At 31.5% G+C, this 26899-nt stretch overlaps 5 protein-coding genes across 5 annotated transcripts; 4 read left to right on the top strand and 1 right to left on the bottom strand.

The window, feature by feature from the left end:
* Positions 1 to 1331: 1331 nt before the first annotated feature.
* On the top strand, positions 1332 to 3460 carry LOC110608647. The gene has a single exon (XM_021747923.2). The coding sequence runs from the start codon at positions 1891 to 1893 to the stop codon at positions 3169 to 3171; it is 1281 nt and encodes a 426-aa protein (XP_021603615.1). The 5' UTR covers positions 1332 to 1890; the 3' UTR covers positions 3172 to 3460.
* Positions 3461 to 7563: 4103 nt separating this feature from the next.
* LOC110606294 (AT-hook motif nuclear-localized protein 28) lies at positions 7564 to 8544 on the top strand. The gene has a single exon (XM_021745043.2). It carries the CDS (start codon positions 7609 to 7611, stop codon positions 8446 to 8448), a length of 840 nt encoding a protein of 279 aa, XP_021600735.1. The 5' UTR covers positions 7564 to 7608; the 3' UTR covers positions 8449 to 8544.
* A 5756-nt stretch (positions 8545 to 14300) lies between these two features.
* LOC110608644 (ABC transporter G family member 23) lies at positions 14301 to 16472 on the top strand. The gene has a single exon (XM_021747919.2). It carries the CDS (start codon positions 14411 to 14413, stop codon positions 16364 to 16366), a length of 1956 nt encoding a protein of 651 aa, XP_021603611.1. The 5' UTR covers positions 14301 to 14410; the 3' UTR covers positions 16367 to 16472.
* Positions 16473 to 17112: 640 nt separating this feature from the next.
* On the top strand, positions 17113 to 21446 carry LOC110608643 (hydroxyproline O-arabinosyltransferase NOD3). Its single transcript, XM_021747918.2, has 9 exons — positions 17113 to 17297; positions 17659 to 18300; positions 18848 to 18915; positions 19071 to 19272; positions 19591 to 19688; positions 19793 to 19862; positions 19953 to 20024; positions 20186 to 20299; positions 21083 to 21446. The coding sequence occupies exons 2-9, from the start codon at positions 17896 to 17898 to the stop codon at positions 21137 to 21139; spliced, it is 1086 nt and encodes a 361-aa protein (XP_021603610.1). The 5' UTR covers positions 17113 to 17297; positions 17659 to 17895; the 3' UTR covers positions 21140 to 21446.
* Positions 21447 to 21842: 396 nt separating this feature from the next.
* Positions 21843 to 25303, bottom strand: LOC110608642 (non-specific phospholipase C2). The gene is made up of 5 exons (XM_021747917.2): positions 24780 to 25303; positions 24132 to 24519; positions 23836 to 24055; positions 22437 to 22616; positions 21843 to 22306 (listed from the first exon to the last, which is right to left on the bottom strand). The coding sequence occupies exons 1-5, from the start codon at positions 25247 to 25249 to the stop codon at positions 21996 to 21998; spliced, it is 1569 nt and encodes a 522-aa protein (XP_021603609.1). The 5' UTR covers positions 25250 to 25303; the 3' UTR covers positions 21843 to 21995.
* Between the last annotated feature and the right edge of the window lie 1596 nt (positions 25304 to 26899).

Below are 26899 nucleotides of genomic sequence, written 5' to 3'. Positions count from 1 at the left end.
CTGGACCTTTTCTCCAGACGGTATCCTTCCTTCCATTCCTCACTCCCTGTTCTTCTGACCGTTCCTGTGGAGTAGCTCTCCACCTCATCATTTTCTATTAGCTCTCTCACCTTTCTTCCATGAGCTTTGGCCACCGGTTCTGCTTCCCCGCCGGCTTCTCTACTTCTCTCCTCCATTCCTTTGCTGCTTTGTTGGGGAGCTGGGTGGTTGAAAGTTGGTTGAGGTTCATGAGTTTGAATCCCTCAGCGACGGGTGGTACATTCAATGGGGTATTGAGGCCCCTCTGTTGCATTAGTTGCCCCAGCCATTGGGCAGTGTTTTGTAACTGGAGGGCCATGGTCTGAAGGTCTTGGTTAGACATGGTGGCTCCAGATATGTTCCCTGCCGAGCTCGGCGAGGGATTAGGAAGCATGGGGGGTTGATTAATGGGTGTGGTAGGGCTAGAGAAAGAGAACTGCTATCCTTCTGGGGTAGAGCCCAAGTCATTTAGGGTGTTGGTAGTGTGATTGTCGTTGTGGTTTGCCATTGTGGATCTCAGTGGGTGTATTGAGAGAGGAACTCCGGTGACGGAAAGATCTCTTTCAGTCCCCACAGACGGCGCCAATTGATGTTCTGAGATACAGAGAATAGGGTTTACAATAGTTGGGTAAGCTTGGCTTGAGAGGAGGGTGCTCCTCTCCCTTTATTCTTTTTCTTTTTCTAACCAATGACGTCTAACGGCCTTTCTGCTATAGGGACGTCTGTCTCTATCATTTAGCTCCGTACGTACAATGGTGTCAGTTCCCCCTACTCATGTCAGGCGGCCATTTAATTTCCCTCAGAGCGCGTGCAAGAAGGGCTGCGAAAAGATCGGGCCTGTTCCCCATCCTTGGGTCCCATCACGGGACTGGCTTCAACACAGCAGGTTCTGGCCTTGAAGGTGGTCGGCTGATGTCTTCAAGTCCGGTCCATTGCTGTGGGCGACTTTCCTTGTGCTCCGAGCTCTGGGCCGACCTTCGCTATCATGGGTCCTGACTCGGCCTGGGAGGGAAGAGACTCAGCGGTTATCAGATTTATTAGATTTAAATTTTGAATTTATTAAAATTTTTATTTTAGACATTAAAGTTGAAATTTTAGTTATTGATTTTGATTATGAATGGATTCTAAACAATAAAAAGACAGAAAATAGATATAAAAATAAAAATGATAATTTGATTTTTTTTATGCACTAATAATAATTTTTACGAAGAATTATTAATTTTAATAGAATTAAATTTTTAGAATTGAAATGTCGAATCCTAAAAATAAAAAAATAAATATGTTAGTTATGATAGTAATGAAAAGGTAATTTTTCATAAAAATAAGCGTCCGTGTGAAAACAACCCAACCATCATCTTCCTCTTCTTCATCTTCTCTCTTCATTCTCACCTACTACCTTCACCCACCTCTTCAACTTGCACAAAGCAAGCTCCTCAATTCCACTATAAGTCTCTCTCTCTCTCTCTCTCTCTCCTCCTGTTTTTTATCGACCCTTTTCCTTGAATTAATGATTGATGTCATCCCAAAAGGATATTTAAACCAGAGGGAAAAGCTTCCATTCTTTGCAAGTAATCAATCTACTGTTTAACAACTCTGTATTGTTCTCTTCTCTTTCCTTCTAAACCAGTCTTTCTGTTTTTAAATTTTGCCTTCAGTTTCTGGCATTGATCCTCCAGAGTTTCTAGAAGAGTTCATCCCTGTCCAAAAGGGGAATACGGGCAGAAATATGATCTTTCAGGGCGTCGTTGTTTATCAGTTTCTTCTGTGCCATCTCTGTTTTATTTTTTCCCCTGTTCTCTCACTCTAAGAGCTTTTCTTGCCAAATTTAAACCATACAGGATTCCTCATCCTGAAAAGTTTTATTCCATATCGATGGATTCCTTCAATCAGGCTTCTGGGTTCCCGTATGATCCAAATTCCAACACATTGGGTGATGCTGAAGGTGATCCTGAAGAGTCGGGGATTCTTGAAATATATGTTCACCATGCAAGGAATATTCACAACATATGTATCTATGATAATCAAGATGTCTATGCAAAATTCTCTCTTACTTACAACCCAGATGAGATCCACTCAACTAGAATTATCAATGGAGGTGGCAAAAACCCAGAATTCAATGAAAAACTGGCGATCAAAGTCGCCCAGCTTGATGCAGTTCTCAAGTGTGAGATTTGGATGCTTAGTAGAGCAAGAAACTACATGGAGGATCAGCTTCTAGGATTTGCTCTGGTACCCATTTCACAGGTCGCAGGCAAAGGAAAAGTGACTCGAGATTATAGCCTCTCCTCTACAGATTTCTTTCATTCTCCTGCTGGAACTGTCCAGTTGACTCTTTCTCTGAACACATCTTTGCCTTTGAATCCCTCTGCAGCTGCTAATTCTTCTATCTCAGCTGAAGTTGTGTTGCTTGACAGAAAAACATCAGAAGAAATTGTTGATCCTTTTGAGTATACGAGGGTAGAGTTTCCTGACATCAATGTTGTCGCTGAGAATCAGCAAATGGTGTCTGAGTATTATGATGGATTGGGTTCCAGGCCTGGCTCGTTTCTTCATCTTGGTGCCTCTTCTCATCTTCCCGTTGACGACTATGAGATGAAAATAAATTCCTCCGAGGAAAATCAAGGAGGTTTCACTTCTCCCATTGACAGCATACAAAATTCAGGTTTCTTGAGCTCCACCGCCACTAGCTTAAGCGATGATCGAAACTCCATCGAATCCATTGACAAAAAGGGTCGCCTACGCACTCATTCGTCAAACTCCCTCAACGTTTCGATCACCACTGAGACTCATCATGGCTCGAGTACTTGCCCTGATACTCCTACCTCGAAGAAAGGAAGTAAAGTGAGAGAAGAGAAAAACAGCAAGGAATATGAAGGAATTGGACAAGTATTTTCATCTCCATTAGGGAACATCAATCTTGAAAATGAGCAATCTGCAATGCAGCAACAAATAGTAGACATGTACATGAGGAGTATGCAGCAGTTCACTGAATCTTTAGCCAAGATGAAGCTCCCTATGGATCTTGACAAGCCTGAAAGTGAAGATCGTGGCGATTTGATCCAAAGCCAAAGCCATAGCAATAAATTAGAGCTGGAGAAGAAGCAGAAGAAAGAAGGATCCAGGGTGTTCTATGGAAGCAGAGCTTTCTTCTAACTTTATCAAAATGCTGCTGCTGTTGCAGGATCTGCATGGAGTTTAATTTAATTAACCAAAACTTCTGGGTTTCTCTTGTAGTGTTATTTTAACCGTCTTCCTTGGTTGATCAGTGTCATTTCTTCTTCTAATTGGTTTCATTCACATTTTGATTGTAGCTGTGTTGCGTTATCAGAGCAGTTGTTCTTGGGTAAGAGTTGGCTTTGCTTTGCTTTGCCTTCCCAAGCATTTCATTTAGGAAATTTCTTATGTTGTTTTCTAGTGAAATAATAAAATCACTTGCCCCTTAGATTTGTGGGAGATCACTCTAACATTTGTAGAATTGAATATATAAAAATTCAATTAAATAAACTAAGTTTTTTAAATAAAAGGAAAAATAAAGGAAGCAAAATACACTTTGAGCTTATTTCTTATTAGATCTCATTACATCAATAATAATAATAAATTTTAATTTTTGATACTATAATTTACCTATAGTTTTTTTGGCTTCAATATAAATTTGTTTCCTCACAATAGTAAGAGGGTGTCTTCAAATCCCCATATGAAATCAATAATTTTCCAATAGTCCAATTTAATTATTTTTTTTATTAATCAATAAAATCATAAATGATTACCTAAAAATATTTTTTTAATTTTTTCTTGCAAAAAATTTAAGTTTCTCTGTTCACCATAGCAGTGAAAGTTTAGTTCGTAAAATCCAATTAAATTGAATTATAAATTAACTAAGTTTTTAATACTTCAAACATAATAATTAGAAAAAAATAAAAGATTAAGTATAATGTAATTGAAATCTTCAGCTTGTATGTGCGTTTTATACAGTAATTACTTTAATTTTATAAATAATAATTACTAGAAAATAAATAGTCATTTTAATTATGGTAGTAATAAATATAACTACTAGAAAAAAAAAAAACATTTCTATCACTCTCCTTTCTTTTGCTATAAAAAAAAATTAAATAAATTCTTAATGAAATCACGTTTAATTTTAACTAAAATTAAAATTATTAAATTAAAAAAATAATTAAATTATCGTGAATGTTTTTTTTTTTATTTTTAAAAATTTCAAATGGAGAGTAATGAAAGCAAGACAATAAGAATTGTGATTTTAAGGTGTGGTTATTGAACAAGCCCTAATGGGCTTTATCCTTTTGTTTTGATAATCTTGCAGTTGGACGCTGGGCTTAGTGCTTTAGCTCATCATGTATCTGTATTTTTATAAAAATGATTTCACTGAATTTTTTTCTTTTTTTTTTAAAAAAGGGGGAAATTGGCTTGTCATGAATGAGAGGAAGAATCACTCAATCATCCAGCATTCCAGAACCAGAAGTTATGTCCTCTCTATCAAAAGAAAAAAAGTTATATATTATATCTATAATTATTTTTAAAATAAAATTATTTTTTAATTAATGTTATTATAATTTATAATACTAACACAATATTAAACTAATATTAGTTATAATTATAAACATTTAATTTGAGTAATAAATATAGTTATAAAAATAACACTTAAGTAGATATTTTTTAAATACCTAACTTTATAACCGAGTAAAGGGAATTAACTTTTACCTGTCCATTTGTCTTGTATCGTATAACTGAACATATTTTACATAATTAAAACACGTGATACACGTATGTTAAATAATAATAAATAGATATAAAAGATTAATTTCTATTGTTTTAAAATCTTGCGAATAAAGTGATACACGTATGTTAATAATTGAGCAAACAAAATTTTTTAATATAACTTTTTGTTTTATGTTTTTACGCCGGATCAGATTTTAGATAAATCAGGTGATATGCATACTCTAAATAATAATAAATGTACAAAAAAGTTTATTTTTCTATCATATCTTAGATAAATTAAGTGATACGCACATTTTATATAATTAAAAATAGATAAAAAAAATTTATTCTTCTATTAGATAAATCAAATGATAAGCATATTCTAAACAATAATAAATAAATGAAAAGGTTAATCTTCAAAATCCCATGAAGGTTAGGAAAAAAAGTTTTCTTCTCGTCATGAGTAGCTTATTTTTGGCAAAAACTTACCAGTATTTAACTTTATTTTTTATTTACTTTTTTTTTTTTCCCTAAAGGCAGACAGCCTCCAAAGTTATAGGTTTTTTTGCCAATTAAGTTTCTTCCTTAACCATCTCATAAGGGCAGTTTATAAGATTTATAACTATACTTTTTATTATAAAGAGATATTAGATGAAAAAAATCTAAATATTTAGAATAATTCACATTTATATATAATATGTTAAATTTTAGATGGTAAAACAATTTTTTTTTCAATTTGATATAATTATATTTAACATAATTAAATTGAATTTGAAAAAAATTAATGATAAATTATAATATAATCCTTAAAGTTTTATATTATTAATAAATTGTATAATTTTTTAATTTAAATTTTATATTAAAATTGAATAATTTTATATTTATTTTCTGTAATATTAAATATATTATATTAAATAAATTTTTATTAAAAATAAATTTCTATTACAAATAAATTTCTATTATATAAAATATCACATATAAATTATACTGAATATTTATACTTGATATTATAAATTATGTATATATTTTTTATATTTTAAAAATTTTACTTTTTATTAACAATATTTTAAATAAAATGAAATATTATATATTTTAAATTTTAAAGTTTTATTTTTTTATATTTTAAAATTTCATTAATATTTATGATATTAAATAAAAGTGAGAATAAAAAATAAATAATGAGATTAATAAAAATATATATTTAAGAATTATTTTATTATTTAAATAAAATTTTGGAGATTATATTATAATTTAGTATTAATTTATACAAATTTAGTTTAATTTTATTAGTTATAATAATATTAAATTACGTGGGATTCGAAATTGAGAGCGTAGAATATGAGACATTTCAGATTTCATCAGATACATTTACCATCAAATTAAATTTGCTATATAAATATCATATTATAAAACGCTTATCTAACAAATATTTAAGTTTGCTTATCCAATGGGTATCAACCAGTTTGACAAAATCTCCATATAAGGTAACTACACATATACATTTAGTTTGGCCCGATTTTAATGAATTTAATATTAGCTATATATATTCTTATTAGATTCAAATCTGATTTGAAATTGGTTGTCGCTCAAATCTAGGTCCTAAAACAAGATACCATTTTAAAATCTATGAAATATAGTTTTATATTTAACTTTACAAGTCATTTCTACGATATATATGAGAAAGTGTCAATTTTTCATTCAATTTCATATCACTCGGATTTTATATCAATTTGTAACTGAAGTTTTGCTTGTCTCATTCTAAATATTATATATATATAAATAGTAATATCTAACATAAAACAAATGTCTTGTGTTTGTATAAACCGAACCGAATTTTAAAAGGTTCAAATTGGTTTGTTAAATTTTTTTTGAGTTTGAATCGAATTCAAGTTTTACTAATTTTGAACTCAAATCGAGTATTAAAAAACTCAAATTTAATTCGTTTAGCAAACGAGTTTAGATAAGTTGAATTTCTATTGAGCTGAGTCGAGTTTTTATCGAATTTAGTCTCGAATAATTTACGAGTAGTTTAATTTATTTACATATATAATGAGTTTTATTTTAAAACTAATAAGTTTAAAATTAAAATAATTTTAGTTAAATAAATATATCTACAAATTAGCTCGTAAATTTATCAAGATGAGTTTTTAAATCTTAATGATTCAAATATATACAAGTTGAAGAGTCTAACTAAACTATATAGAACTAAATTTTAAAAAATTTATATTTGATTTATAAAAATATGTGTAGGATTTGAATTTATTTTTTTTATTATAATAATTTCAGCTTACTTAATAAAATTGTTCATGAATCTATTTGTAAGTCTGCTTATAAATTCAAAAATGAATCGAACTCACGAGTGTTAATGAGCCGAATAGTATAAAATTTAAATTTATCTCGTTTAATAAACGAGTCTAAAAATTAAGTTCAAACTTCATTCGTTTAAAAATCGAATCAAACTCGATTGACTTTTTATCAAATCGAATAATTTATAAACGGTTTACTTCGTTTACGCATCACGATTTGGAGAAATAAAAAAGGAAGAGAAAAACAGTGAGTTCTTGAAGAATAAATATGTATATATATATCTATAAAAATTTAACTACATTTTCCAAAGTTGGAAATTGCAAACCCTGGACCCACCTGCATATGTGGATCCCACTTAAGCGCAGATGTGGTGCCCCACCTTTGAATTCTTACCAAAATCTTTGCTGGGGACCTCTCAAGTGTCCACTGTGGGCCACACCCACCAAACTGCACTATATATGTGCTCTCTCTGATTAAGCTTGTCTCCTCACCTCACTCTTCCCTTCAGGAAGTTATTATTTAAAAAAAAAAAAATATCAAAGTGATATCTCTGAGGGGTTGAGAAAGATGGCTGACAATGTCTGTGACAAGACAAACACTCCCTCAAGAGAGCTTTCTCATACGTCCGATGGCTCTTACCCCGACCAAAGTCTCCTGAAACTGCCCGCAAATTCCTCGTCATCTTCTCCCAAACCTCGATCTCTTGACAAACCCTCCCCTGACGATCGTATCCAATCAGCAAAGGAGGTTCAAAGGAAGCCTAGAGGCAGACCTCCTGGCTCCAAGAACAAGCCTAAACGTCCCAGTATCACCACCGACGAAAGCGAGTCCTACCTGAAGCCAGCCATCCTAGAGATCTCCGCTGGTTCTGATATCATCGAGGCCATCATCGGCTTCGCGCTCAAGAACGATACCTGTATCACTCTCGTCAGTGCGACTGGTTCTGTTTCCAATGTCACGTTCCGACAGCAAACTCCTGACGTGCCACCTCTCTCCTTACATGGGACCTTTAACCTGATTGGACTCTGGGGTTCGTTTCTCGGTTCCTTTGACCCAAAAAACTGCTCTTCTGATTCTAGCTCTTTGCTTTCTCCTAGCTCTTTTGGGATATCTCTTGCAGGGCCAGAAAGGCAGGTGTTCGGAGGCATTGTAGCCGGAAAGGTGGTAGCTGCGAGTATTGTGGTGGTCGTAGCCGCCACCTTCCGCAACCCTACATTTGACAGGCTGCCAACCGATCATGATGAGGCTGTGGAGACTGAGACTGGTGTATATATTCCTGCAACTGATTTTTTGACTGATCCTGGGATGCCCATGGCTTTTTATGGCGAGGACATCGCAGTTCCAATGGATTGCCAGATGTCTCCTGATATTTTGCTCTGGGATTTTCCTCCTCGCCCTTACTTCTAACAAAAATTTCAAGGAAGGAACTAAGTATTGTGGGATGCAAACCCTCTTTTGGTTTGCCTTGTCATTTAGGTTAAATTCTGCAAGAAAAGAAGAATGCTTCCTTAGATGTGTCCAGTGTCTTGTCAAAAGCAAATGTGTCTAGTATAAGCTTCATATTGTATGCAAATGAATTTCATAATCTTAGTTAAATGTTTTTTTTTTATAGAGATTTATGCGTAATTAATTAACTAAATTGCATAAATTTACCTACAAACATTCAATCTAATGGCTTTATAATGAATTTAAGAAAATGGCTGCAAAATATTATTATAAATATTTAAATTATAGCAATAATTTAATGATAATAATTTAAAAATGACTGCATTTGCCTCTTTTACTATAATATAGATTATTGATTTACTTATTATTTTGCGATGAATATAGAAATATTCATTGTCATATATATGAGTTTGTGCTCTTTGTCGTATCATCTTATTAGTATGTTATTTTTTATTGTGAGAATATTAGTTTTTTTTTAAAAAAAAGAAAAAGGAAAAAAAAACTTGTTTGGAAGTTCTATTCCAATAATTTTCCTGATAATTGACATTATCAGTAATCAACTTCTGATATAATGTCATTCTTAAAAAAAGTGTCAGTAATCAACTTGCGGAAGCACCATTCTTCACAGGCTATGCTTGCATTGTTCTTGACCTCTTAATTTCCCTTTAACCCATTAACGATTTTTCTCTTCTGAACGCTGCATTGATAGATAGAATTCTTGTGCCTGGACTGCTGGGGCAAAAGAAGGAATTTCTTTTGGAGTCATTCTTGAAATCTATGTAGTAGAGTCTTAGTAAAGTTGGGTTCCTTGCTTTTTGTTTTTCAACGTTAGTCTAGTTCATAGGAGAATGTTTTTCCAACATCTTGCAGGTCTCCTCCCCCCATGGCAACATATCTTGCAGGTCTCCTTTCCTAATGTTTCTCAAGAGAGAAATTTTTGGCAGTTCATCATTACCATAAAAGTAAACCCACTTGCCTTTTTTACAAATACTTGCTTAAATTGTATCCTGCTCATTGCATTGTTTCTTTTCTACAAGAATAACCAACTTCAAAGCTCCTATTCGCTGGTGAAGAATGGTTCACTTTCGATGGAAACCACATATAGAAAATAAAATATAGTGAAAAAGATGAAACTATTAGTGTTTGTCTCTGTGTAGAGAGAGGGAGACAGAGAGATGAGCATATATAAGGATTACGTGATTGCATGAGAATTACGTAAAACAGATAATGATAATATAAGAGAGGGGAGGATTTTAATATCTTTAAAAATATTAATAATAGTTTTTTAAAAAATCAATGAAATAAAAATGATTATTATTTATGAGTATAATATTTATGTTTAGTTCAGAAAATAAACAAGATGATGAAGGAAATAAATCAATTTGACTTCATTATTAATTTGTATAAAATAAAAAAATTAATTGAATTTTATTATTTTAAAATTTATTTAAAATAAAATAAATTTTAATAAATACAAATGATTGATGAATTGCATTAATAAAATTCAATTATTTTCTTATACCAAATGCATGTAATAATACAATTGGTTATCAGATTTAACTTATTAAATCTATGGGTTAAGTTAAAATAAATATCTACTGCCATTTTGGTTAATTGTCTTTCTAAATCAGTGAGGAATTTTTTCTTACAATTGGGATCAGAGTTCCAACTCCAAATGTTCCAACCCTTTGAAGCTCTAACACTACTGATTTAAAATTTATTAATATTTTTAATAAATAATTAAAAATAAACTTAATCTAGTAATAAGTATATTTGAATAAATATGAGAAGTCTTAGATTGTACTCCTTCAATCCCCGATTCTCATTTTATAAAAAATAGATAATTAAAAATAAAAATATAATCAAATTATATATAAACTTATAATAAATATGATTTTATTGAATTAAATATTTATAAAAAATTTACTATAGCCAAAATTCTTATTAATTAGTCTTTTAATTTTAAAAATATATTAATTATAAATTAAAAAATTTATTAATTAATGAATTTCTTAACTTTAACGTAGTGTAAAAAAATTTAAAATGCTTTAGATATACAGGAACTCATTAATAAAACTTTTATAAAATTAGAGATTAATTAATAAATTTTTTTAAATAATAGAAATTAAATAATAAATAATTAAAAATAACGAAAGGATTAATTAATCAATATTTTAAAATATTAAAAATATTTTAATATATTTTTTAAAATTAAAAAATTAATTAAAAAATTTACAATAATACAGTAACTAAATAAAAATCTTTCTAATATTTATTCACGTTCTACTTGTGAACACTCAGACGGGACAAAAGACCAGAGTATGCTTGTCTGGCTTGCCACCGCTTATATAACTTTGTTCTGGGCTATTTATTTTGGTTACCTACCTACCTAATCAAGTATCAAAAATTTCAATTTGATACTATTCTGTAGAACGGAAAATTGAGATACAACCTAAAATCTTTCAGATTTATTTAGATATATTTATTATTAAATTAAAAATAATAATTTAATATTATTTAAATTATTTTTAAAAATATATATATGAATTAAAATCAATTAAATAAAAATAAATTAAACATTTTTCTCTAATAAGCAAATATGTTTCGTTTCTAAGCAGCCATGCAAATACCAATATACTTATTTGGGAAAAAAAACTCAATGGACTGATTAGAGAAGCTATATATAAAGTAATTAAAGAAATATATATAAAGAGTCATATTTGATGAAAAATAAATTTAAGGGCAAACTTATAAGTTTTATGTTTTACACTAATGTTAGAATTGCTATTTGGGTTAAGAGAAATAGTTTTTAAATGCATTAATTTGAAAATTTAAAGTTAAATTTAATATTAATATTCTGAGTATAAAAATTTTAAATAATTAATTCATTTTTTATAGTATCTAAAAAATATATTTTTAAAAAATTTGCACAATGTATATGAGAAAAGAACACATTAATTTTCAGATTCTTTAACTTTATATTTTTTTTAAAGTAAGAGATGGAGAGTGTGAACTCAAATCTGTGCATATCAAATAAGTTATATATATTTTTAACTATTAAATTAAGTTAGTGCTTAGATAATTTTAACTAAAATAATTGCATACTTCCATTAATATAATCTGTAACTTAATATTTTTATTCAATAATTAAACAAACAATTGAATTATTTAAATTATAATAAAATATACTTTAACTTTGAGTAATTACTATATATCACATAGTTACATTAATTTCAATAATTTTTTTTCATTAATTTACCATTAAAATAAGAAAACTTCTTAAGAGAGAAAAAGAGGAATAAAGTATATTTTATAAAATTATAAAAATAGTTATAGTATTAAATAGAGAAAAATGACAAAAATGAACAAATAATTAATATTTCTTGATTTTTCAAAAAATAAATAATTTTAGAGAAAACTACTTCTAAATATAATAAATAAAAGTGAATGCTAAATATTACTATATTATTCATCATATAAGTGATTTATCTTAAATTTTCTTATGTGAATAACACAAAACACTTAAATTTATTTTGTACCATATCGAGTTTACAATAGTCGCCTTTAATTTTATTATTTAATTATTTTTATATTTTTTTATAGATAAATACATACTTTATATTTAACCTGATCGAAATGGAATTGATATCTATGTACAATAATTTTTATAATTTTTATACAATATTATTAAATTTTTTAATAAATAAAATTCATTATTAAATCTCTCGATCAAATAGCGACGATTAATAATCTATTTTTTATTATATTACATCAATATTTATTTATTATCAAAATATTATATATGTATAACATTGTGATATTGATAACAAAATATTAACTTATAATACTTGCAAATTAAAAAAAGTCAAAACTACAAAATTCAATGAATTTCTCTCTATCATAAATGTAAAATTATTTTGTATTAAATTTGAAAAAATTCAAATGAACCAAATGTATAAGAAATATGACTTGTGTAATAAAAAAAAATCATAAGAAATATTACTTTTGTGGATTTGAAAAAGGTGATTCTATAGAATTAATAATTAGGAGCAGCAGTGAGACGAAAGGAAACTGCTAAGAGTGATGTGGGCTTCATCTGTTGGGCTTCCTATTGAACTTCAAAGCTTATTTAGATTAGTGGGAATGAAGCCTCTAAAAAAAATTTTATAATTTAATCCATGAGTATTGTGATTATTAATAAATTAATTTTTATATTTTTAGAAATCTATTAAAACGTTTTTATCTTTTCTCTCCGTCAACGAAATAGTCATTCCATCTATTTTTGCCGTTAAAAATATAGTAAAAAACTAAATTATCCCATTCTTTTCCTCCTTTTTCTTCTTCATCAATTCTTTCTCCTTCTAATTCTTCTACTGCTTCAGCTTCTTCTTCTTCTTCTTCTTCTTCTCTTTCATCATCGTCATCATCTTCTTCTTTTTTGAGGAGGAGAAGGATGGACTATTTGGTTGACGGAAATAAACGATAAAGATGTTTTAATAGATGTGAGAAAAGATAAGGACTATTTCATTAACAAAAAGAAACGATAAGGACATTTTAATAGATATGAGAAAAGATAAGAACGTTTTAATAGATTTCTAAAAATATAGAGAGAGACAATTTCGTTGACGAAAAAAAACGATGAGGAGGGACTATTTCGTTGACAAAAAGAAATGATAAGGACGTTTTAATAAATATGAGAAAAAATAGGAACTATTTCATTAATGGAAAGAAAACGATAAGCACATTTTAATAGATATAAAAAAAGATAAAAATATTTTAATAGATTTTTAAAAATATAGGGACTGATTTGTTAATAATAGCAATATCCAAGGATTAAATAAGAGATTTTAGGGTAAAATTGGATTTTAAAATTTTTATCACTATTCATTTTATTTAATTTTAAAGAAAAAGAGGATCGAAAAACTATTTTATTGACGAAAAGAAAAGATAAAAATGTCTTAATAGGTTTCTAAAAATACTGACTTGTTGACAATACCCAGAGACTAAGTTGTAAATCTTTCAAAAAAATTGCTTTATTAAAGTACTTATTTTAAATAAAAATAAGAAAAGAATTGTATTATTAAAACATTGATAATTTAATCGGAATAAAAATTCTTACATTAATTTCAATATTAATGATCAATACATTCTTAACAAAAGTTCATTTGATACCATTTAAATTAAATTTTAGTCTTTTTAATTTTAAATTTACGAAAACTCTTTTCTTAAGAGAAACTCATAAAGAGGAGTTTAACAAAATTAAATCTAAATGTAATTCTTTAGTCTTTGTTGGTGTCATCAGGAATTGACAATTAGATTCATTCTATATTAAATCTCTTCTTTCATATTATAATTCTATGTGGAATGTTTGAATATGAATTTCAAGATCGAATCAAATTAGATTAGACTGTTATAATTTTATTATTGATGAATTTTATTCATGATCTATAATTTTCTCTCCTGTAATTCTGTACCTCCTGAGTTCTTATGTGATATTGACTCCTGATTTTTCTTAAGGTATCCTAACTTTTATCTTAAAAGAAAATGCAATGTTTCTAGCTAGAAAATTAGTTGCAAGTAAGGCAGCTTTACTCTTATATAATAAGTTTACTAAAAAAAAAATTCTTTATACTTAATTAAGATATCTAACCTATCGATTCTTGCCACTTTGAACAAAGGAAATTTTAGACAAGCAATGTCAAATTAGTCAACTTTCTCAGATCACCAAACACTGCCAAACCTTTCACCACACAATTCATAGCAGAAAAAGAAACACAAGACAAATTCATCTTCTTTGGCAATCAACCATTTCAATTCTTTGGGTTGTTCCAACCTCCATATCTCACCTTGCCCTCAATCCCCGCCTCAGAAAAAAGCTCATATATACATCAATTCCCTCCACCTTCACTTCACAATTATCAATATGGCCACTTGTTTTCATCCGCGACCAAGCACAGAAGAGGACTCCGTTATACTCTTTTCAACTTCTGAAGAATCCACCAGCCGCTCCTCTTCTTTCCGCCTCTCTTCTCCTCCTCCGCCACCACTGCCACTGCCACCTCATCATCACCAGTTACAAATTCCTTACAAGCTTAATGTAAGAAACCTTTCCTATACCATCTGTCCTAGTGGATCAATATGTACATTTTTTCACTTGGTGCAAAAGCCTAAGCCTGTTAACATACTTCAGTCAGTTTCTTTCCAAGCAAGAAGTTCTGAAATTCTTGCCATTGTTGGCCCAAGTGGTACTGGGAAATCTAGTCTTCTTCGGATAGTATCAGGCAGAGTAAGAGAGAAAGATTTTGATCCCAAGAGTGTTTGGATAAATGATCGCTGTGTGTCTAGCCCGGCTCAGTTGAGGAAGATATGTGGATTTGTAGCACAAGAAGATAATTTGCTTCCTTTACTCACTGTGAAGGAAACTCTCATGTATAGTGCCAAGTTTAGGCTCAAAGAGATGAGTTCAAAAGATAGAGAAAAAAGGGTAGAGAGCTTGATGCTAGAGCTTGGCCTTTCAGGAGTTGCAGATAGTTTTGTGGGTGATGAAGAGAACAGAGGGATATCTGGGGGAGAAAGGAAGAGGGTATCTATTGGAGTTGATGTGATTCATGACCCACCTATTTTACTCCTTGATGAACCAACTTCAGGCCTAGATAGTACCTCAGCGCTTCAAGTGATTGAGCTACTTTCTTCTATGGCAAAATCAAGGCAAAGAACTGTGGTGTTATCAATCCACCAGCCTAGCTATAGAATTCTTGGTTATATTCACAACTTTGTGATCCTCTCTCATGGCTCGGTTGTCCACAATGGTAGCCTGGAATCATTGGAGGAAACCATTTATAAACAGGGATTCCAAATCCCGTTGCAGCTAAATGCTCTAGAGTTCGCAATGGAAATAATACAAACACTTGAAAATCATTCAAACTCCAAAACCTGCATATCTCCTCTAGAATACGCCATTTGGAATGGGGAAGGAATTGGCGAAGCTCAACAAGGTATCATCAAGAGCAAAAAAATGGGTAATTGTTGTTTTTTCAATTTGGTTGAGATTATGTTTCTGTGTTCAAGATTTTGGAAGGTGATTTACAGGACAAAGCAGCTATTCTTGGCGAGAACAATGCAAGCCCTTGTTGGAGGATTTGGATTAGCCAGTGTATATATGAAAGTGAGGAAGGATGAAGGAGGAGTAGCTGAGAGATTAGGCCTATTTGCTTTTAGCCTAAGTTTTCTTCTTTCTTCAACAGTGGAAGCACTTCCAATTTATCTTCAAGAAAGAAGAGTTCTGATGAAAGAAACCTCAAGAGGAGCTTACAGAATCTCGTCTTACATGATTGCCAACACCATAATTTTCTTCCCTTTCTTGTTTGCTGTGGCTGTGCTTTTCTCTGTACCTGTTTACTGGCTTGTAGGACTAAATCCCTCAATCTCTGCCTTCACATTCTTCACTTTCGTAGTATGGATCATAGTCTTGATGGCAAGTTCTCTGGTGCTCTTCCTCAGTGCAGTATCTCCCGACTTCATTTCAGGGAACTCTCTGATCTGCACAGTTCTTGGAGCTTTCTTCCTCTTCTCAGGCTACTTCATTCCAAAACAGAACATCCCAAAATATTGGATGTTCATGTACTATGTTTCTCTGTACAGGTATCCGTTGGATTCACTTCTTACAAATGAGTATTGGAGTGTGAGAAGTGAGTGTTTCTCTTGGCATGTTGAAGACCATTCTCAGTGTTTGCTTACTGGGAATGATGTGTTGAAGAGTAGAGGACTTGAAAAGGATACTAGATGGATTAATGTTGGGATTATGTTGGGTTTCTTTGTGTTGTATCGTCTGCTTTGTTGGATCATTCTTGCACGAAGGGCTTCAAAAACAACAATATAAGGATTTATGTGTAATAATCTCAAGTATTTAATCAAGTTCAAAAATAATAAAGGAAACTGTGTAAATTCAACTTAGAGATATACATTTGAATTTAATTCCTTTATTTTGAAAATCCTTTGCTTTTTCATGTTAGGTAATTAGCATATATATATATATATATATATTTTATTTGCATATATGCGTAGTATCAAAATTACCCGCTGTGGTCAGGAGCTTGCTGTGGTCAGGAGCCTGATCTGCGGACATATCTACTCGCTCATTCCAGTATGCAGCTATTTAATTCATTTTCGGCGTGTATGTTGGTAGGATCACGATATAATTGGACCTGTTTTCTATTTTTTATCACATCAGAGAAGCTAAATCATTTTCTGACAATTTCCAGTTCTTAATTAGCTTGGCCTACCTTAAACACGTGAGTTGAATGGTGTATTAATGAATTGATTATATTAGTGGGTTTTAGTGAGTTTTGAGTCCATCTTTTTCTCCACAACTCTATCTCATCCCGCAATCATAAAAATAAATTAAAATTTCTTAATAACATTTATTTATGGAGTAATGGATGTATATTCTTTTGTGTGTAAATCCTAATGGATATCAAAAGACCAGAGAAAGAAGACAAAGCAAAGAGGAATGTCCAAATCCAAATGTCTGGAGATGCCTAATAAGCTCCACGTCATCCGTCCACTAGGCTTTTCATCATCTCTACACAGGAAATTACTTAAAAAAGCCCATACGGCTCCAACTCCATCTCCATGGACCTTCTACATAACAGCTGCATCTGAACCTTTTTCTTTTTCTTTTGTATTTTAATGTTCAATTTTCCATTTGGCCATTTGTCAAACCTCCGCGTTTGCCAGCGACCGTTGACAAAATCCCAAAAACTCTCTCTCTCTCTCTCTCTCCGCCTCCCTGTTCCTCCTCCAATCTTCAGGTTAGAATGCTCTCTCTTTTCAATTGCAATCTGTTATTTCTCTTCTCCTTCTTCTCTTTTGAGTTTTTGCTGGTAATTCTCTGATCTCTCTTTCACTCGGTGTTTTGGGTTCTCTTCTTTTGATTTAATTTTTTCGTGTTTCCTATTAACTAGTGACTAGTCTTCTTAGATCTGTGTCTACCCATTTCTTATTCAACCTGTGTTCTGGATGATGAGTGAATTTTCGTTCTAGTAATATATTAACATGTGGGATTGTTTGGCACTGAAATAGCTTTGTGTTTGGAGACTGATTTTTTTCACTTGTTATTGTTTTATTTGCCGCATTGACTCTACCATTTCCTTTTCGTTAATTTTGATGCAGATTTTGGCCTTCCTGTTTTCCTTTCACCCCGGGTTTGTGATTGGCCCCGTTGGATTTTCTTCATGAAAGTATAGAGATTTTATTGCTGCAATTGTTTTCTGGACCTGTGAAATGAAGTGGGTATAGCTGGATGTACTTGCATTTCTATTTAAATGCTATTGTTGCTAGGGGAATTGGGATTCAGTTGAATTGTGACTTCTGACGAGTTGGATTTATTTTCTAACTTTGGTCTTCAATATGACTGGGAGGAAAAACATGGGGCGAGTATCACCATTATTTTTGGTGCTTTTGTCACTTGGTTTTTTCTTTGCAACGTATAACTTGTTGACATTGGTAATACAATATAAGAGCTCCAATTCAGGAGATGGATTGGAGTTAGCTGACCCCATTACTGATATGCCTCATGAGGTGAAGAGATTAGGGAAGTCAAATCCCAGATACCATGTTGCCCTTACAGCTACAGATGCTCCTTATAGCCAATGGCAATGCCGGATTATGTACTATTGGTATAAGAAGATGAAAGACATGCCTGGATCAGACATGGGGAAGTTCACTCGAGTTCTGCATTCTGGAAAACCTGATAAATTGATGGATGAGATTCCCACCTTTGTTGTTGATCCTCTTCCAGAGGGCTTGGATCGAGTGAGATTTCTGCTATCACGTTTTCAGTTTTTATGTTCACATATTAAATAGCATATTTATATGTTAATCAAAATATACTGTTAGACAGAATTTACCTCAGGACATGGATCTTTCTCATTGAATTTTCATGCTGCCAATAAGTCCATTTTACTCATTAATATGATACTAGAAACAAATCCAGGAACTGATTCCATATGCCTCAGACTATCATGAAGCATGATGGAGATAGTCCAATAGCAAAAAGGAAGGGTCATATGAGCAGGGAAAATAGAGTGTGATAGCCTTGAGCGGCTGAGCCACCTCTTGCTATCATTTTATTGCAATCCCCAACTTCCTGATTTTGTATTATACATCATTGAATCTTTCATTTAGAAGTTACACAAAGTTAATTCCAACGTGCCTTTTACTATTTTTATCATTTCATTTTTTACTACCCTCTTCTTCCTAAACCTTTTCTTCATAAATCAGTCGATGCTTCTCAATTATTATGATCAATGATAAGTTAATTACATATTTTACTCATTTACAAATTTAACATTCTATCCAGGGTTATATTGTCTTAAATCGACCATGGGCTTTTGTGCAATGGCTGGAAAAAGCAACAATTGAGGAAGAGTGAGATTCTAGTTGCTATCTTTACTATTCTTGTTATTTTATTCTGCAGTCACTAGGTTTAGTATTATTTTTATTATTATCATTATTATTTTTGTGTGTGTTCATACTTTTTATCTGTGAAATCCTAAAGGTAGTTATTTTGACTATTGATGCAGATACATTTTAATGGCTGAGCCTGACCACATATTTGTAAATCCTTTGCCTAATTTGGCACACGGAGATCATCCTGCTGGGTTTCCATTTTTCTACATTAAACCAGCTCAACATGAAAATATTATTAGAAAGTTTTATCCCAAGGAAAAGGGTCCTGTGACAAATGTTGATCCCATAGGGAATTCTCCTGTAATAATAAAAAAGGTAGAAATCCTGGTTGCGATTATAGCTTTTCTGACTAACTAATCTGATTATGAATATTTGACTATTAAACTGCTCACTCATTTTCATTAGTAATAAGCTCTCCCCCACCCCCCACAAAAAATAAATAGGAAACTGACAAAGAGAAAGAAAGAAAGTAATTTTGAAGATGATTTGAAATCAAGAAGGTGCTAATACTTGTTTATATAACCCATTGCTGTGCTGATTGTTGAATGACTTTTTTTTTTACTGCTGAACTATTTGGTTTCACCAAGAACAGTATTGCTTTACTAACACTGTCAACTAAACTATCCTTTTCAGACCATACTGGAGGAAATTTCACCAACATGGGTAAATATTTCATTGAGAATGAAAGATGACCCAGAGACTGACAAGGCATTTGGTTGGGTGCTAGAAATGTCAGTAATATTTGAGAAGATCGTTTTATTTTGAATGATGAATTTTGATCTTGAATGGCTTAAATATGCTCCAATGTTTCTGATGTATCTCTGTTTGAACAAAGGTACGCTTATGCTGTCGCATCAGCATTGCATGGTGTTAGGCATATACTTCGGAAGGACTTTATGATACAGGTACTTGTCATAAGTGTGGAATCTTCTTTAGTTTCATTCCATCTATTGTAAATACATGTGAAAAATTATGCAGCTTTCTTAATGTTGCAGCCACCATGGGATTTGAAAGTTGGGAAAAGGTTTATCATTCATTACACTTATGGATGTGACTATAATTTAAAGGTAAAAGAATCTCTCTTATTCCTATCTTGCTTTTATAAAAGATATGATACTCAACTTTTATTTTCTATTTTATTTTTGTGTAATTGCTTTCTTTGCAAATTTTGACCAGTATAATTTTTTACTTAGCAATTTTTTCTCCTTTTGACTGAATTACTGTCCAGGGAGAACTAACATATGGAAAAATTGGAGAGTGGCGATTTGACAAGAGATCCTATCTAAGTGGTTCTCCACCAAGGAACCTCTCGTTACCCCCAGCTGGAGTTCCTGAAAGTGTGGTATGTATGTAATGATTTTTTTTTTATGTAGACTTTGGGAAAATATAATTTGGAAATATTTGAGACTAAATCAATTTTAATGAGGGAAGTTAGTAAATAAGGTCAAGACCAGGAATGCATTTAAGCTTTTCTGAGATAGATATTTGCAGAGATCAACTTTCTCGAATGGAACTTTAATTTATGTGTGTATTTTTGATACAATGGGGAATGCTTAAATGCATGGATTAAACATATTAACTTTAATTAAATGAAGCCAATTGAAAATGAAACATGTAACTAGGTTCAGCCTTCACAAAAAGCCGCTCAATTGTTTTCAGCCTGTAAATGAAGTCTCATGTTAGTTGGTACATATTCTTTTGATCTTTCCTCTCCATTTGAAAGTGGCTGCCTGTGCCATTTGTTCGGCTTATGATTGCGTCCAGTAATGTTATGCAAGATTCGAAAGAAAAGATGTTTGTGAAATATTTTTTATGATGTCTTGAGTTCTGATATTGCTGATGTAGAGATATTATTCTGTTCTATTTTCAGCGTCTAGTCAAGCGATATGGTAAGTGATCTTGCCTAGGAATCAGTAATTCTAGCCTTATCATGCACTTTTCACTTAATTTATGCATATATCTTTACTTTTTTGTTATAACTTGAAGCACTAGTTTCATCTCCTTCAAATTCTGTTACAAGTTATGATTTATCTGTACCCTGGCTTCACCTTCTTAAAATATAGGTAATGATATGAAGATAACTCATGGGCTCTTTCTTTTCTCTCAATAATGCATTTGTATGCAGGTGAGACTTGTAAAGATGGTAAACGAAGCTACAGCTAATATTCCAGGTTGGGGCTAGGTAAATGGTGAATGAGATTGAAGTCGGATCACAAGTTCATCGATCTTCTGCTCAGAATGTTTGCATCCTCGTATGAATCTTTATGTATACTGTTTGTAGGGTACCAAAGAGTGGTATAGATAGAAAAATAGGAAACTTTTTTTCACAACTTATAGGAGGGATTTGGATTTTGACACTTGTGAATTAATCATGGAAGGCCCTGAATTCTTCTTGTACACATCTTGCGCATTTGAAATTAGTTTTAAATTGTGTATCTTGGGATGTTTCAAACCTTATAATCAAACTGAATGTTCGTTGCTTTGTGCTACTCGCTTTTTGCTGGCCTTGTCACTAGTTATGGCTCATGAGGCTTGAGTACTAGTAAATAATTTTAAAGCCTTATAGGTTGACTGAGCTTACTATTCCCATCATTTGGTTCATGGGAATTCATAATTCTTTCTTCCAGCTGATTTCCCATTAGACTTCATTACTCTCAGATTTTTAATAGTGTTTTTGGAAAAGAAAAAGGCATGTCAAGTTCTAGAACTCTGTCATATGTACTCCTTGTTGCCACTGATCAGAATGTGTCTATTCTTGTTCAAGTTACTGTGCAGTCTGAGAATTTAATTGAGCAGGGCCTTCAACCCCACAAGATTTTTTGCTTTTAACTACAGAATGCTTGCATTGTTTATGCGAACTCCTACGAGGTTTTATTGTCTTACTGTTTGATTTAAATACTGTTCTTCCTGCATATCTGAGCTTGATTTTCAATACACAACGCTGGCATTTGTTGCATACAATACGGAGAAACCATTATTTGCTTTTATTTTCTGTTGCTATAGTTACATTTGTAACTGTCGTATGATATAATATGTTGTTATGGGTTGTAGTTGGTTGGTTTAGATGATCTAGAAGTGAGGGATGGCCTCATTTGAACGATCTGTTCATCATCAACTCCCATTTTTTTGGCATAGAGTCCTGCCTCAAAGAAGCGTCTCACCGCATCTTCCATGTACTCCTTCCCTTGCTTTACTGTCATTTCTTTCCCTATCTTTTCAGGAAAACTTGTCAACATGTTATCTCCTTTTAACACTGCTGCTAGCTGCAGTAGCTCCTGCTGGAATTCGCTAACCTTTGCATCTTCATTGGCGTCACCTTTCCTGATCTTGACTGGAGTTGGTAGTTGCACTATCAAGATGAACAGATTGTAACATATGAGCAGAAGCTGAACTTACAATTCTATAATGTCACAACCTCCTATATTTTACAGATTGTATTGCATGGATTGAAAAATGCGGTCTAGGTGAAGTAAACTAACCTGGGCAATCAGTTCTGGGTTCAGTCCGGGTCTGAACAACACCCTCAAATGTGCCAGCCCATTCATCCCTCTTAGTTAGAAAAGGTGAAGACAGGTTAAAGAGCTTCTTCACCGTTGCCGGAATGGATGAATGTTCATATTCCGATGTCGGAAATGGTGACCCATTAGGACCATGAACAACTGAATCACCATCAACATAATTAAAACTTCACTTCTACTATGCAAGCTTAAGTTCTAACTTTTTTCAGATGCATACAAATTTCCATTTCTTATCAAAAACACTATTGTATTAGCAGATTGATTCTCAATCAAGTTATATCTATCTTCTCTTTGACACAAAATTGAATTAAATTAAGCACTAGAAAGTAGAAAATGACATCAATCAATCACAGCCAGAGAAAGAACGTAAGAAAGAGACCACATGACATGCATGCATGCCAATATCTTGGACACATGCACAAGCTTTCATCCCCAAAGTAAAAACCCATTTCCTTTCTGATTGATTTTAACTTTTTTGAGAAGTTTCTAATGCTGGAAAGGAGTTTCATTTCTTTAAATTATGCCCTTCTTGGAAATGACAAGTTGCCAACTAGGTAAAAATTTTGGCAATATGTGAAAACTTAGCTCAAGTTTTCCGAACTTTCTGCCCTAAAAGTGAAGAGATACCTCTATGATGTCCTAACCAACCTATTTATTTTACTCACACCACTAAGTAGTTGGTTGAGAGATAACAAGAAAGTGGCCTACTTTTTGCAAGGATTTCACATTGTAAATTTGACAAATGAAGAGGATGATAAGATAGGAAAAAAAACAAAAAAAGTCAATTTCCCATTGTCTGCTTTTGAAAAGTTTCTGAAATAGAGATAATGACATTGCCTGCTCACCCTTCATCATAAAGTTTTAAAACTTCCATACCCATATGGTTTTTCAATCAATTCAAACGAAAATATCTTCAACATATGTACAACTTCAAAAATAAAAATCAGTATGTGCTCCCACTCTAATACAGGTCAGCATCTATTAACAGAGTTCAGTTATTTTGATTTTTTAAATTAACAAACTTAATCATAAAGTATAAAAAAAAAACCCAGATCATAGCTCATGTTTGAAAATGATTCATATCAAATGATATTGTTTTTATATAATTTTTTTTTTTTATTTAAGAGTGCTGTCACAATTTGTAAGAAGCTCACAAAAAAATTGTTTAATTGAGTAGTGGAGAGCCTTGTAAAGTTTCTCATCATTGACTCTTTATGTTTGAATCAGAGGATGAAACATAATAGATCATAGAAATTTGAAATTGTAAATATTGTTAATGGCTAAGAAATAAATAAGATTAAATAATAAATCGAAGAATTTTTTTTAAAAAAATAATTAATAAATATTCATTAGCACTTACCAGTGCCCTTGTTAATCCAAGGCGAGACCACTATGGTAGGAACCCTAACTCCCAGCCTATCAAACTTGAACAAGAATGGCTCTGGCCCCACTATTCCATCTGGGCTGGGGACCCCATTTACTGGTGTGGCCACATGATCATAGAACCCTCCATGCTCATCATATGTGATCACGAGAAGAGTTTCATTCCACTGTGGACTAGCCCTTAGCGTCTCGTACACCTGCAACCAATTTTACATATTATTTTAAAATAAAACTAAATTTAAAAATAGAGTGAGGAGAGAATAAACACCACACCTCTTTGACAAACATCTGGCCTTGATATACATCATGGGAAGGATGATCATCATTTGCTGGCTCTTGCTTAGTGTCCATGTACCGCTGCTCCACCACAACATATCCGGGGAGCTTCCCTTGCCGTGCATGTTGTTTAAAAGTCGAATCGTATGAGTGAAAGTTGCCGATGTATTTGATCTTCCTTAGATTCCTGTAGAACAACGTTGCGGGAATATTCTGGTAGTATATTCCCCAGGATATCCCGGCGTCGTCCAGATTCTCGAATATAGTTCTTTGTGGGTAACCTTTCACCAGCAATGCCGGAATGTTGCTGGTGGCTCCCGCTGATGTCCCTGAGTGGACGTATAGCCGGTTCGGTTGTGTCGACGACGGCACGGATGCGAACCACCTGTCAGAACACGTGGTCACCTCAGCTAAGCAGGCAATTAATAAGAGTAAAAAAAAATACAAAATTATAGTAATAAATAATCTTAAATGCGAGTGATGGGCGATGTGTTCTTTAGAATTGGAGAGAAAAAAACAGAGATAGAAAATGAAGAAAAAGAATCAAATTAACAAATAAATAAAATATTTTCCAAAAACAATCCAAGTTTTAAAAATAATAATATAAAATCTTCCCATTGCAAAAAGGATAGCAGAATTTTTCACCTGTCGAAGACTGCAAATTCTGAAACCAGAGTTTGATACACAGCGACCTTATCAGGATCAAAGCCATTCATCACATCAGCAGACATGTTTCCAGATGAGTCCATAGAGAAAGCTTGCTGAGCAAACCCATTCATGGGAGGAGGATTCATGGAGGTTTCATTAGACCCAAAAATTTGCTCCCTTATAGCTTGGAAAGAATGACCAGGATCAGGATCAACATACTCTGCTTGCTGCTTGAAAAACAATTTGTCTGAATTAGGATCCTTTGTGTTCAATGGGTTCCACTCAGTTCCATTAACACCGTTGATTTCTGGGTTCATCTTCTTCATCCAACCCAGCATGTGATCAAAAGAACGATTTTCCATTACAAGGACAACTACAGTTTTGATTGAGCTTGCTTGGATTTGGGCATGGAGGATTAAGATGGTGAAGAAGAGGAGGGAAATGGTGGGAGATTTGGGGGTGACCATTGTGTGGTGCGTTGAAGGATGCTTCGGTGATAATTTCTGTGCCCGTGAACTCTTTATATAGTGAGAGCTTTTCTCTTGAGGACAGTTGCTTGTCCGTTTGGGTCTTCATCCCATAATAAATTTTTAAATTTATAAACATTATACTCATTTTATTCTATAATTTTATAATTTTTTTTATATATATTAAAAAATATAATTTTTTATCAACTTTCTAATTATATTATTTTAAAAATAAATAAATATGTAATTAATATTTTTTAAATTATCACTTATATGATTATTTATATTTAATAATTATGATTTTTATAAATTTAAGAGTTGAATAAATTATAATTATAATTTAAATATTTTTAATTGAGCGCACTTTTGGCAATCATCATTAATTAGTGATAAGTTGTACATTACCTAATTCAATGAATTGATAGTTTAGTTGCTAAAAAACCTAATGCTCTTTTGTTCAGTTTACAAAAATGAGTTTATTTCCATTATATAATTAATACAATTGAAATAATAAAATTTTAATATATTTTCACTTTTATTATTTTATTTAAAATTAGATCATAAACATTATACCCTTATTTTAATGCATGTAATATAAAGTTATATTAATAAATTAACAGCACATTCAACCTTTTTTTTTTTTTCTGCTAGCAGTTCTTCATGTTGAAAAGAATGACTATAGATCGGATCCAATTACTAATGAGATACCTAATTTAAATTGGTCTGTCTAATTTTTAGAAAATTAATATAAATGAAGCTACAGTGAAATTATGGCCAATAACTAAAAACTGCAAGTTTTTTTATGCAAATTTATTTTAGTTAAAATTATAAATTTTCTCAAATCTCAACCTTATTTAACATAGTATACTTATTGGGAAAATATTTACGAGTAATGTTTTCCATCAAATATTTCACGCATACTTAAACTCAATTTAATTCAATAATTTTGAATGCAAATGTCCAATAAAAATTAAAAGTAATATTCTCTTAATTCTATCATTTTTTATTATTATAAATTTTTTTTAGCTTTATTATCATAAAATATTATTCACTTTCCTTTCCTATACTGTAATTAATATATAAATTATCTATTATAATCTATTTTATTTTATTTTATTTTTAATATAATTTGTCTTTAATTATTTATTTTTTCAATAAATATATAAATTATTTTTTAATATTCAATTCAGTATCATAATTTTTATCCGCTTCACTTTCTTATGCATATTTAGAAAAAAAAATTATTAATTTTTTAATTGTATACATTTTAAAAATATTAATTTTATTAAATGCTAAAAGATATTTTAATAATAAAAGAGCATATTTGACAAATAAAAATGAATAATAATTTTTAAATAATTTTTTAAAAAAATAAAAATTATGAAATAAAAAAATATAATAAATTCATCACCAGTCTCCCAATCCAACTCAACGAAAAAAAAAATTGTTGAAACAAAACTTAATGTTCTCATTTTATATTAACCCATTTAACTAAAATAATTGTATTTTTTAATTTTTTTTAAAATAAAAATGAATAAAAAATATGTGATGAAGTGAATATTAAAGTTCAAATTTAAATTAATTCTAAATTATACTTTTTTTATCCACTGGTATGTATATGTCACATTCATTTCAAATTAGATGGCGGAC

This window comes from Manihot esculenta, chromosome 2 (assembly GCF_001659605.2).
Source record: "Manihot esculenta cultivar AM560-2 chromosome 2, M.esculenta_v8, whole genome shotgun sequence".
NCBI classification, from domain to species: Eukaryota; Viridiplantae; Streptophyta; class Magnoliopsida; order Malpighiales; family Euphorbiaceae; genus Manihot; species Manihot esculenta.
Note: the sequence above shows the minus strand (reverse complement) of the source record. Positions and strands in the feature narration are given on the sequence as shown.